Source organism: Callospermophilus lateralis, chromosome 4 (genome assembly GCF_048772815.1).
Source record: "Callospermophilus lateralis isolate mCalLat2 chromosome 4, mCalLat2.hap1, whole genome shotgun sequence".
NCBI lineage: Eukaryota > Metazoa > Chordata > Mammalia > Rodentia > Sciuridae > Callospermophilus > Callospermophilus lateralis.
The window spans coordinates 159,656,761-159,671,156 of NC_135308.1; the positions used below are offsets into that span (position 1 = coordinate 159,656,761).

The window sequence follows — 14,396 nt, forward strand, 5'->3', positions numbered from 1 at the left end:
AAGAAGAATGTGCAGATTCATTATTATCCAGTAGAGTAGACTCTTGTCTACTAAGAACTAAGAACTATACTATGGTAGCACAATGACACCAGCAGGTAGTGGATATGAGAAGCAGGGAAGGATTCCTGAAGAAGAAGCAACTGCGAATAAAAGCATGAGTAGGAGTCAGTAATTTGAAATAAGCTTAAGGAAGTCTGTTTTATTATTATATTATTATTTTAGTCTGAGGATTGAGCCCTGGGGTGTTTACCACAAGCCACATCCCCAGCCTGTTTTATTTTTAAACATTCTCACTAATTTGTTTAGGGAAGGCCTCACTAAATTCCTGAGGCTAGCTTTGAACTTTTGATTCTCCTGCCTCAGCCTCCCAAACTGCTGGGATTACAGGCATGTGCCACAATGCCTGGAAGTAAGTCTATTTAATTAATTAACTAATTATTAGTATTAAATTAAAACATTTAAATATATGAAGACACTATTGTATTCATTGGTATTTTTCTTTTCCTTTTAGTTGTAGATGGACACAATACCTTTATTTTGTTTGTTTTTATTTTTATGTGGTGCCAGGGATCAAACCCAGTGCCTCATGCAAGTGCTCTACCACTGAGCCACAATCCCAGTCCCTCATTGGTATTTTTCATTTCCAAAATATTCTTTAAAAGGTTAAAAATGAGGGCTGGGGCTGTAGCTCAGTTGGTAGAATGCTTGCCTAGAATATGTGAGGCACTGGGTTTGATCCTTAGCACCACATAAAAAGAATAAAATAAAATAAAGGTATTGTGTCCATCTACCATAAAAAAATACTTAAAAAATAATGAGGTCTTGTTGATAATATTTTGAAAAATGAATTTATCTCTAGTGCCAAATAACATATTGAGATTACAAATAGTCTTGTGGTCTAAATTTGTTATAACTATAGTCTTTTTTTTTTTTTTTTAATCTGAGGATACTTTATTTGTTAGAGATATCTCACACAAAACTCTTCATCATTTTATTAATTTATAAGTTTTGTCAGTTGTAATAAAAACAAATCACACCAAACAATGACGACTCAGGTTGTCTTCTTCTCCTCCCTCTGAAACATACACAAAAATATATATTAAATACTAATTAAATGAACAGGCGTAGAAGGTAATGGGCTCTATTACCTTATGTCAGGGAAACAGCACATGAGGAAGTCTTCATGTGGCATTCTCTGAAGGCTTCGAAGTAAACTAATTATTATTTTTTTGTATTAGCTGAATCACTAATTTAACATTTTAGGCATAATTTTGTCCTAGTGTATTTTTTTACATAAGCTTCTAAAATTGAATTACATTTATTTTTAAGGCACTTCCTAGCATCTCTCTCACTATGGATGGATATTTAGGTAGAATCAACATTATATATAGCCTCATCTGGATTCATTGCTACCTGAAGGAATTTAAACTCCCAAGGCAGCACGAGTTCTTGAAATCAGTTTTGGACCCTGTAAATTAATAAAAACAATCAGAAAAAGGAACAGACGACCGAGCCAGTCCTACAGGTCACTCTGTAGAATCTGGAGTGAATTCACAGGTTTGTATCATTAGTCAATTGAGAAATTAAGGAGTTAAACTCTAAGGCCAACAAGCTGGAACAGTAGAAGCCAGAGAGGGAAAAAATGTGTAGTCAACTACAAATTCAGCTAAAATTACTAAGCAACTGGTTTAAGACAATTCTTAGTGACTGCTCTGTTGGTATACAAAGGCATGCTCCTTAATGAGTTCAAAACATTTTTTAAATTCTCTCAATATCCTGTTTGTGCAATTAATTTGTTATAACTATAGTCTTAAGTTCTCATGTTGTAAAAAGAAAAGTTCATATATGGTGACTTCAACCAAAAAGCCTATCAAAGATAATCGTAAAACAATGTAGCAACCATATAATCCAAAGATTAATATCCTCTAAATGGAATGTATCTTTTTCACTATTTGGTTGTGATATACTAGATACTGGGAAAGCAATGATAAAAGAAGTAGAAACATTTCTGGCCCTCCAGAAGTGTGCAACCTTCTAGGGAATACTGACATTGAATGAGTAATTGCAGGCATAAGATAGAAGTTTACACTTGGGGAGCTATCCTCTTGTAGAGGGATGAGATCTAAAACTTTTTTTTTTTTTTTTAACTCTCATCCTATGTATTATAAGGGCACAGGGAAAGCCTAGGAAATAAATAAACAAAAGCATGAAGATGGCAAAGCTGAAGGGGAGCCATAGCTTTCGATTTGGATAAGACAACTTCTCCAAATCTTCTAAGACTTCAGGTGCTTTCAAAAAGTAAATAAGATTTTATTTTTGCATATTCCTTTGTTTATATACCTAGACTTGAAATTAAGCTAAAAATCAGGACATGAGACCCCAGAAAACTCACAATCTAATTTCAAACAACCAAAAAAGTGCTTAGAACCTAAATGGGCAAAAGATTTCAACAGCAACAATAGCTCAGAGAATGTATGTTAAACCTCAGAATCCTAAGAAAATAGGATAAACATTATGTATCTGAATGTATTTAAAATAAGTTGCTGATTTAACCACACCAAAACTAGTTTGCTGATTTTAAGATATCTTTATGCCAGCCCTTCATAATGTCAGAGATCACTGCTCACCAAGAGGGAGTGGCCCAGGAGACAGAAACAGCATAAATGAAAATCTCACACATTCCTTTAATGTTGATAGAATTTCAGAGTAAAATAGGACAAAAATCACAGCAATGGAACAAAGCACTACTTTGTTTTAAAACTGCTCATGTGCTTTGTCCTTTGACACCTTTATTTAGACAGAAGCCATTTTATTAACTATGGTTAGATTCTCAGTCTACTGATACACTCAATGACAATATTCTTATAAAGAACAGCCAACTATAAGTCCTTCCTTGGGTTTCTTTTCTGTGCTTTGTAAATATGTACATCTTTTTCAGGATTGTAGTGAACCTTACTCGCTGTAAAGGAATGGAGTTCCTACTAAATGGCTTGGCACTAAGAAGGAATCGGTAGTTAGCATGGGAGGACACCTATACCATAATGCTTCACCACAGCAATAGATACCACTAGCAGAAGTGGGCTTGGGAAAGGACAAAATTCATTTTTGGTAAGCACAGAACTCAGTGAACAAAAATAAAAGAACATGGGCATACTAGTATTGGCCCATTGGTCACAACTGCATTCCTTTTCCCCTCCCCTTGAATCACATGGTTGGTTCCTTTGGCTAGCAGCACCCATCCTGAAGCTATCTAGGGACCCACTAATAGTCCTCTTATTAGCATAAACTAGGGTATGGTTGAAAGGGACTCATTAGAAATAACAAAAGATACTACCACTCAGGAAATGCCAAACACCAAGGACAAAGTCTACATATAAATTATTATACCACAAAAAGGACTTCTACAACTCAAGAACAAAAAATCAATAACCTAATTAAAAAATGGGCAAAGGAGCCAAACATGGGGATGCAAAACTGCAATCCTGGCTACTTCAGAGGCTGAGGCAGAAGGACTGCAAGTTCAAGGTCCTGCCTGGGCAACTTAGCAGGACCCTGTTTCAATATAAAATTAAAACCAAAAAATGGTTGGAGGTATAGCTCAGTGGTAGGGCATTTGTGTAGTATTCATGTGACCCTCTATTTAAGTCCTAGTACTGGGGGTAGAGGAGAGGGCAGAGGACTTGAAGAGATATTTCTGCAAAAAGTTCATGAAATCTTCAACATCAGAAAAAGGTAAATCAAAACCACAATGAGTTATCATTTTATACCTATTAGGATGATTACTATCAGAGAACAGAAAATAACAGTGTTGGTGAGAATGTAGAGACATTAGAACTTCTGAAGTACTGTTGTTGGGGATACAAATAGTACAACTGCTGTGGAAAACAGTATGAAGGTTCCCTCCAAAGGTAAACACAGGACTACACAAAATTCAGCAATCCCATTACTGGGTATATAGCCAAAAGAGATACCTGCACACCCATGTTCATAGCATTACTATAAACAATAGCAAGAGGTGGAAGCAACCCAAGTATCCATCAACAGATGAATGGATAAACAAAACGTGATATATATATATATATATATATATATATATATATACACACACATATACACACACAATGGGATATTATTCAGCTAAAAAAAAAAAAAGAAATGTCACATGTTATAACATGGATGAATGTTGAAGATATTATACAAAGTTAAATAAAAAGACCATTACTGTATTGAGTCCACTTACATGAGGTACCTAAAATAATCAATTCTTAAAGACAAAAAATAGAATGATGGTTACAAGGGGCTGGGGGAGGGGGTGAAGAGAAGGGATGTGAAATCAGGTCTGTAAGACAAAAAAGTTCTAGAGATATGTTTCACAATAATATGAATACATTTAGAACACTGTGAACTTACTTAAATGGTTAAGAAGATAAATTTTATGCTATGTGGTTTTCTACAACATTAAAAAAAATACATCAGTGGGACTGGTGTTGTGGCTTGTGATAGGGCACTTGCCCCACAGGCCTGAGGCACTGGGTTTAGCACCACACTAAAAAATAAATAAGTAGATAAAATAAAGATATTGTGTCCATCTACAACTAAAAAAAATTAAAAAAAAAAAACACATCAGCAAACTGACTATACTCTTTGTAGCATTACTTTGTGCTACAATAATCTCTTCAGAGGACATATGAACCACAAGATAAATATTAAAACACAAAAATATTTTATACCCAGAAAACCCCGTTACCTGCAACAAATCCAACTACCAGATCTTTTCCAGTGGTAGAATGTTGACCTTTGACCCAGACTGCTTTGAGACTATTAAAAGTGTAGAAATAGACAAAATTGGAGCAGCAGAGACTGGAAATAACTGGAAACCACCCTCGATATGGTGCAAGGCTGAGGGAAAAATACAATAGGCAGAGTAAAGGTCATGGAAAAAAGCTATCAGAAACTGCCTGAGAAGTTCTAGCAAAGTCTGATGTCACTCACACAGTCTCAAGGTTCACTTAACTCCAAATCACATACATATTTTATATTCTGAAGGATGTCCAAATCAAGAAATTCTTTTTAGCATTAATAATACCAAAGAAACACCACTAAGACAATGTCTGAGCTACTGATTTCCTCCTTCAATTGTCTTTAGTAACATTAGTATGTAAAATTAGAGACAACTTTACCATGTCTATTAGTTGACATAGCATCATTAACATTTTATTATGGGCAATAATATTTAAAATTAAATAATTACGGAAAATAAGTACACACAAATGATGAGGGCATGTCATAAAGACAAGGGAACCAGACTGAAGGGGCTCCAACTAGCCAAATCGGGGACAATTTGAGCCCTGAAGTAATAAAGTAATCAACTGTAAACCACTGAAAAAGTAGGAATTTATGGGTCCATACTAATAATTAATTACTTAATAAAAGTGGGAGGAGGGGCAAGCAGTAGAACAATAGAATACAGTAGAACACCAAGATGAATAAATACTGAAGCAATATTGGAGTTAGAAAAATCATCATTTTAAATTCATGGTAAATTCAAGGTAGAAATTTTGGCAAAGAATAGGATATTTGCATTTGTCTTAAATATCTCCTCATAAACTGCTTATATTTGCAAGAAAGGAAATAAACAATTATACAATGCCTAAATCAAATGTAAAAAATCATAATTAACCAATGGAGCAGGTAGATAATATATGACTCCAGATGTGATATCCTGAGAAAGACACTATATACCAAGTATACATTCCATTTGTTTGTTTTTTAAAGAGATGAATTTTTGCCTTGTTGTTCAGGCTGGCCCTGAATTCCTGGCTTCAAGTAATCCTGCTACCTCAGCCTCCTGCCTCAGCCTCCAGGGTAGCTGGGACCTCAGGTCCATGCCACTGGACCCAGTCACCTATTTGCTCATTATTCTGACCAACAGTATATAACCTCAATCTAATCACTGAAGAGATATGAGGCAAACCTGAAATAAGAAACATTCTATTATTTATTTATTTATTTATTTTTTGGTACTAGGAATTGAACCCAGGGATGCTTTTCCCCTGTTTTTTTGACACAAGGTCTTCCTAAACTGCTGAGGGTCTTGGTAAATTTCAAGCTGGCCTTGAATTTACAATCCTGCCTTGGCCTCCCAAATCACTGGATTACAGGCATATACCATCATGCCCACCTTTGTGTGTGTGTTATGGGGGAACTGTATTGTTTTTTTTTTTTTTTTTAAATATGAATCTTTTTTGTAGATGGACACATACAATGCCTTTATTTTTATGTGGTGCTGAGAATTGAACCAGGGTCCCACCGGTGCTAAGCGAGCGCTCTACTGCTGAGCCACAATCCCAGCCTGGGAACTGTATTCTTTGAAAGTGTCAATGTCATAAGGGTTAAAACTGTTTGATGTTTGTAACTTGTTTTTTTTAAATTTGAATTTATTTATTTATTCTTTATCTTTTATTGACTTTATTATTTTTTAAATACACGACAGCAGTAGAATGCATTACAATTCTTATTACACATATACAGCACAATTTTTCATATCTCTGTATATAAAGTATGTTCATGCCAATTTATGCCTTTATAATAATGTTTGTAATTTATTCTCAAATAAATCTGAAAAAATTTGTGTGGTATGTGTATGTGTGTATAATAAAAACAAGAGGGAGGAAGAAGAGTATGGGCACAAATGGTAAAATAATGGGAAAAAAGAGTAACAACAGTTGAATCTGAGTAAAGCATATACTGGTGTTCTTTGAATCAATTTTAGTTTTGAAACTTTAAAATTATTTCTAAATAAAAACTTAAAAAAATAAGTGCTCAATCTACTTGAGTGAGTCCAATAGAAATGAACTAAACAATTATTATCTTTGGTTTATTATTAAACAAAGCACTGGTTTCCTGGAAGACTCCATGATCAAGAATCAAACAGCTGGGACTGGCAAGATGGCTCAGTGGTAAAGCACTTGCCTAGCATGCATGAGGCCCTGGGTTCAATCCCCATCCCACATTAAAAACAACAGCAACAACAACAATGGTTAAAAAAAAAAATAAAAATAAAAGAATAAAATGGCTAACTACTGATCTTTAAGGAACTGAAAGCAGCACACACTTATAAGACAGGCAATTACAAATTTATAAAACCTTTCATGAGGGCTATGAGAATGGAGAATTTATGTGTATTGGAGGCACAATCTCCTGACAAGTTGCTTTGTTTAACAAAGTTGTGAAAATAAGATGGTACTCACAGGCCTTCTTCTTTAATGATTTCCAGGAGCACCATGTGTGTAGTTTTGGACTTTCTTTTCTCATCAACTACAATACCAGAGAATATACAGGTAAATTTTGAGAATATTATCTCCAGAATCAGCAAGTTTCACTAAAAATGCCATTTCACTGAGTAGTCTTTCATCTGATCCTTTCTGAGTTCCCTAGTTTCTCAGATCCTTCTGTGGTATCCCTATGCTAAATCTCCAACTATAGATTCCTTGAATTTCATCCATTATTCATAAAGTATTTTTAGTTCAATTCCTAGTTTCCAAAGTAAGATTTTCAAAGATTTTATTTATTTCTAAATAAAAACTTAAAAAAAAATAGAGCAGAAATTTATCTCATACTTTATAGAGCTCTTGGTTTTTAAAAGTAATATACATATTCTTATTTTTTAACCCTAACACTTTATAAAACAGAGAGGAAATAAATTATTATCTTCCTTTTACAAAAGAGGCTACAGACACAAAAGCAAAGTCAGAATTAAAACTCAAGTTTCCAAAGTTTCAGGCTTGTGCTACTTTGTTTCCTAATCTTAAAAACAAAGAAATTTTAAAAACTCTTAAGAAAAAAGCTCTGTTTTTCCTGCCATTCTCACTGAAAACAAAACTCTCTTCAACTGACTTCAAATTTCCTACCCATACTTAAAAAACAAATGGAGAACATAAATATATATGGCAATTAACCAATTTCCTAAGAATTGTGAAAATGAGATGGTATTCACCTGTATGTACCAGTATGGCTCATGAAATAGCAAATTAGAAAATCCTTAATGAAGGTAATCTGACAGTAACTATCAATATTACAAACTCATTTACCCTTTGATCCAATAATTCCATGTCTGGGAATTTATTCCACAAAACTGACAGAAACAAACTGGCATATGAACATTTTTATTCTTACATCATATTTATAATAAGCACCCAAGTATCCACAGTAGGGGAAGGGTGAACAGGCTATGGTGCATCCATGCTATGGAATGCTCTACAGCTCTAAGGATTAAGAAGTTCCTTAAGTGCAAATCTGAAAAGTCTTTAAAACATACTGTTAAGTTTAAAATTCAAGATACAAAATAGTATGTAAGGTGTACTTTTTGTGTAAGTTAGGGAGAAAATTAGGATTATATATTATTCCATAAATAAAATCTTCAGGCCTATTCAGAAAACTAGGAAAGGCTACCATTACTCAGTCTCAAGGTTCACTGCTACTCTACAGTGGACTCCAAATCCTAAACATTCCTATTCCCTTTTCCTTCCCCCTCCTTCCTTCTCCTCCCTCCCTCCCTCCCTCCCTCCTTTCCTTCCTTCCTTTCTTTTTCTTTTTTGGTACTGAATCCAGAGGTGCTTTACCACTGAGCCACATCCCTAACTCCTTTTTTATTTTGAGACCAGGTCTTGCTAAATTGCTGAGGCTGGCCTCAAATTTGTCATCTTCCTGCCTTAGCCTCCAGAGTCACTGGGATCTTGCTGTACTGCCCAAGCTGGCCTCTGAACTTCTGACTCAAGCCATTCTCTTGCCTCAGCCTCCCAAGGAGTGGGGACTACAGGTGGTCACTACAACAAGCAGTGCTCCCTCTTACATTCTGAAGAACATTCAAATTGAGAAATTTTTTCTAGCATTGCTGATTCCAAAGAAACAACACAAAATCAATGTTGACTATAATAAAGAAGAAACGGGGTAAAGGCAGACAAGAGTGAGTTTTCTGTGTACTATATACCATTTTATTTATCTTGCCTTTTGAATTACAAAAAATTAATGCCTATACAAAAACTCTAAATTGACTCTCCAGTTTGTTTCCTTTGAAAAGTCAGATGGTACTGGGGGTGTTACATTTGCCTAGCATGTGTAAGGTTCCATCCCCAGCATCCCCCCAAAAAGTTATATGGCTTATTAGAAAGAATCATAATGATTCAAAATTATGCAAGCCCATTCAGGTTCTCTCAGATTAGAAAATGGCTAAGGCTATGACTCATCTATATATTAGGAAATAACAACGATGACCAGTAAAGTCAGTGAAAGCAGACTTCTGTGGGATCTCTACAAAAACAGAATCTCCTTACCTTAATAAAGAATTCTAAGGAAATGTTTGCTTCCTAATACCAAATGAACAGAAATATAATTAACACTCACCCTGAAGACGAAGTCTAGCTGTGTCCAAGGGAAAAAACACTGTCATTGCAGTCACACTTCCCTGAAAGGTTTGAAAGAAGTTTTAGCTATTATAGTATCACAAACACAATGAGCCACATTTTTTTTTTCTTTTTACCCAGTACTGGGGATTGAACCCAGGACCTTTCTAGGCTAGGCAGGTGGCCATCTCTGAGCTATATCCCCAGAGGTTTTCAAATTTTATTGAGACAGGGTCTCATGAAGTTGCCCCAGCTGGCCTCAAACTTGTGATCTTTCTGCCTCAGCCTCCCAAGCAGCTAGAATTACAGGAATGCACCACACCAGGAGCAACAACTTTTATTTTTACTTTATTTATTTATTTAGGAACCATGGATTGAACCCAGGGGTGCTTAACCACTGAGCCACATTCCCAGCCCTTTTTATTTTTTTATTTTCAGACAGGTCTCACTAAGTTGCTTAGGGCCTTGCTAAATTGCTGAAGCTGGCTTTGAACTTTTGATCTTCTGCCTCAGTTTTCTGAGTTGCTGGGATTACAGTTGTGCTCCACCACCCCTGGCAGCCACAACTTTTAAATGAACAAAAGCTCATTATTACAAATTGCTCAAACCAAACTTTCAGTGAACACATAATTTTTTTTTTTTTTGGTACTGGGGATTGAACTCAGAGACACTCGATCACTGAGCCATATCCCCAGCTTGATTTTGTATTTTATTTAGAGATAAGGTCTCACTGAGTTGCTTAGCACCTTGCTTTTGCTGAGGCTGGCTTTGAATTTATGATCTTTCTGTCTCAGCCTTCTGAGCTGCTGGGATTACAGGTTTGCACCACGATGCCTGGCTGAACACATAATATTTTAATCCATTTGGATTATCTAAATTAAAATTTAGATGATTTTAAATTTCTACTGTTTTATGCTTAAGCAATATAATTTAATTTTCCAGACAAGATCTCATTTATCTCTCTGATACTTAAAAAGAAAATGTAGTAAGTGGTAAATGGATTTTAAATCTTTTGCAGGTTATTTGCTGATACCATGAGCACTCTCTTATGCCCTCCAAAGCTGAAATATTCAGTAGTTAAATAGATACACACTTCTATTTTCTGTGCTTAATCAATATATTCACCATAAATTAAAAAGGCATGTAAGAATCATACTATTCTTTAGAGTTTTGAGCTGGGTTCGGTGGTATACACCTGTAACCTTAACTACTCAGGAAGCTAAGGCAGGAGGATTCCAAGTGTGAGATCATTCTGGGCAATTTAGTGAAATCCTGTCTCAAAATAAAAAGAGCTGGAAGTATTGCTCAGTGGTAGAGTCTTACATGCATGAAGCCCTGGGTTCAATTCCTAGTACTGAAAAGAGAAAGAAAGGAAGGAAGGACAGACCCCAAAATAGTTTTTTCTTTGTTGGTATTTTAAATAAAATACAATATATAAATTTGCCCAAGGTAATGTAATAACACAAATTATCAGCCTTTCCATTCATAAGACATTAAAACAGACAAAAACCAGAAGCACCTATTTAGGGATGAAATTATACACATGAATCTTCCAGTTCAATTTCTGGTTTTCAACCCAGATGCAAGCCCACTGGTGTACAGTCTCAGGCATAAAATCAAGTTTTAGGGGGCCGGGGTTGTGGTTCAGTGGTAGAGTGCTCGCCTAGCAGGCATGAGGCACTAGGTTCAATCCTCAGCACCACATAAAAACAAAATAATGTGTCCACCTAAAATGAATAAATAAAATGAAACTAAAAATAAAATCAAGTTTTAGGTCAGTGATCTAACAATATTTACATGTAATATTTTAATCATAGCAACTAGAAACTGTGTGAACTTTAAAAGATAAGTGTGAAAATTTGCTGGACGAATAGGTCAGTTTGGCCAGGTGCAGTGGAGCATGTCTGTAATCCCAGCAGCTCAGAAGGCTGAGGCAGGATGATCAAGAATTCAAGGCCAGCCTCAGCAATTTAGTGAGGCTTTAAGCAACTCAGTGAGACACTGTCTCTAAATGAAATAGAAAAAGGGTTGGAGATGTGGCTCAGTGATTAAGAACCCTTGGGTTCAATCCCTAGTACGCCCCCCACCAAAAAAAAAAAAAAAGGCCATCTTGCTTGACAAGAGAAAACATTATAATATTATTATTATATTAGTATTCTATGAAACTCAGATAAAATGTTACCTCCTCTTTCCCATCAGGCTACAAGGTTGTTCGGCTCCCTAGGTTCTCTCTTACAGCACTTATTATTACAGTTAAATCTAAGAACTCTTCTATGTTGTGCGAATATTCGTTCTGTATATTGGCACATCATAGATTCTCAATTAAACATTTATTTAACTCACTGTACTTTTAGTTATTTATGCTTTTTTGATGACTTCAAAATAAATGTCTTTTTCTAGTAATAACTGGATGATACTCAATGTCTTAGGAAACAATGGCCCACACAGACCGCCCCCCCAAATTTATAAATCCATGATTCCTGCATCTTTGCTCACTTTACAAGCAATTTTCAAGAAAAATGGGGCTCAGAAGTCAGAGAAACCTTATAGTATTTCTTAAAGCTGTGTGATGAATGCCTGGTCGCATGGTACTGCCCAGGAGTTCAAGGTCAACCTAAGCAATATACCTAGACCCCAGTATTTAAAAAAAAAAAAAAAAAAAAAAAAGAATTGCTGATGATATGGTCTTATATTTAAAAGATGCAAAAAAAAAAAAAAAAAAAAATTCCACCAGAAGACTTCTAGAGCTGATAAGTGAATTAGCAAAGTAGCAGGATACAAGATATACAAGATCAACATTCATAAGTCAACAGCTTTCCTATACTTCAATAGCAATTCTGCTGAGAAAGAAATGAGGAAAACTATCCCTTTCACAATAACCTAAAAACAAAAACAAAAGCACACAAACAAAAAACCAAACTTGAGAATCAATCTAACTATAGCATTAAAAGATCACTATAATGAAAGTTATAGAATATTGAAGAAAGAAATTGAAATGACTTTGGAAAACACTGTAGAAAGAAATTAAAATGACCTTGGAAGACCAGAAAACCTCCCACGTTCTTGGAAAGGCAGAATTAATATTGTCAAAATGCCCCATACTACCAAAAGCAATATACATATTCAATGCAACCTCCATCAAATTAACAATAACATTCCTCAACAGAACTAGAAAAAAATCTTTAAATTCATTTGAAAGAATAAGAGAACCAGAAGAGCCCACCATCCCCCCACAAAAAAAAAATCCTGAGCAAGAAAAGTGATACAGCAGGCATCACAATACCCAACTCCAAATTATAGTACAGAGCTATAGCAACAAAAACAGCATAGTATTAGCATCAAAATAGACATGAAGACCAATGGAATAAAATAGAAAACACAGAGAGAAACCCATATATTTATAGCCACCTGATACTTGACAAAGGTAACAGAAATAAATGTTGGGGAAAAGACAGCCTTTTTAACAAATGGTCCTGGAAAAACTGGATATCCAGGGCTAAGGTTATAGCTTAGTGGTGGAACACTTACCTAGCACATGTGAGGCACTGGGTTTGATCTTCAGTACCACATAAAAATAAATAAATAAAGTAAAGTTATTGTGTCCATCTACAACTAAAATAAAATAAAATAAACCCTGTATATCCATATGAAAAAGAATGAAATTAGATCCCCATCTTTCACTCTGCACAAAAGGCAAATCAAAATGGATCAAAGACATAGGAATTTAACCAGAAACCTTACACCTGTTAAAACAAAACAAAGGGTCAACATTCTATCATATAGATGCAGCTACTGACTTCCTTAACTAGACCCTTAAACCTCAAGAAATAAAACCAAGAATCACTAAATGAGATGTGATCAAGTTAAAAAGCTTTTACACAGCTAAGGAAATGATTAAGAGCATGGAGAGCCTACAGAATGATAAAATATTTGACAGTTGCTCCTCTGACAGGGGATTAATATCAAGAATATACAAAGAACTCAAAAAAACTTAACACCAAAAAACCTCACAAATTGATCAATACTATGCAAAAGAACTAAACAGACGTTTCTCAAAAGAAGAAACACAAATAGCCAAGAAATATATTAAAACATGTTCAGCTTCTATAGTTACCAGGGAAATACAAATCAAAACAATACTAAGATTTCCTTTCACTCCAGTCCGAATGGCAATTATCAAGAACACAGTAATAGCTGGGCACAGTGGCACATGCCTATAATCCCAGCAATTTGAGAGGCTGAGACAGGAGGATCGTGAGTTCAAAGCCAGCCTCGGCAACTTGATGAGGCCTTAAGCAACTTAGCAAGACCCTGTATCAAGATAAAAAATAATAAATAAAACAGACTGGGGATGTGGCTCAGTGGTTAAGTGCCCAGGGTTCAATCTCTGGTACCAAAAAAAACAAAAACAAACAAACAACCACAAAACAAAAAACCCAAACAAAAACAAAACAAAAAACACCAAAACCAAAAACACAATAATATAATGCTGACAAGGATTTAGGGAAAGGTACACTAGTATACTGTGGTAGGACTGCAGATTAGTACAATCACCTTGGAAAGCAGTATGGAAATTCCTCCAAAAACTAAGAATGGAACCACTGTATTAGCCAGTTATCCCACTGGTATTTACCCAAAAGAAATAAACTCAGCAGACTATGGCAATACAGCCATATCAATATTCATAGCAGCGTAATTTATAATAGACAAATTATGGAATCAGGGGCTGGGATTGTGGCTCAGCAGTAGAGTGCTCGCCTAGCACATGAGAGGCCCTGGGTTCGATCCTCAGCACCATATAGAAATAAATAAAACAAAGGTATTAAAAAATAATAAAAAATTATGGAAACAGTATACTATGCTCCATAAGGTCAAATTTGTTACATGCATTATTCAGTCCTCTATTTTCTTGTTGGTTCCCTTCCCTGTGCTGTTCTAAGGATTATTGAAAAAGCCATATTAAAATCTTCTACTTTGATGATGGGTTGTATATTT

The 14,396-nt window shown here is 35.2% G+C and overlaps 1 protein-coding gene across 3 annotated transcripts in view; it reads right to left on the reverse strand.

The window, feature by feature from the left end:
- The window catches only part of Slc25a17 (solute carrier family 25 member 17), a 45,525-nt gene that overhangs the window by 16,483 nt on the left and 14,646 nt on the right, over positions 1-14,396 (reverse strand). For all 3 annotated transcript variants that reach the window (XM_076855208.2, XM_076855209.2, XM_076855207.2), the window contains exons 2-4: positions 9,403-9,463; positions 7,251-7,317; positions 4,748-4,899 (exon numbers count right to left, since the gene is read on the reverse strand). In XM_076855208.2, coding sequence (XP_076711323.1) covers positions 4,748-4,899; positions 7,251-7,317; positions 9,403-9,448 — 265 coding nt within the window. In that variant the 5' untranslated portion in view covers positions 9,449-9,463. The remainder of the gene's footprint in view (positions 1-4,747; positions 4,900-7,250; positions 7,318-9,402; positions 9,464-14,396) is intronic.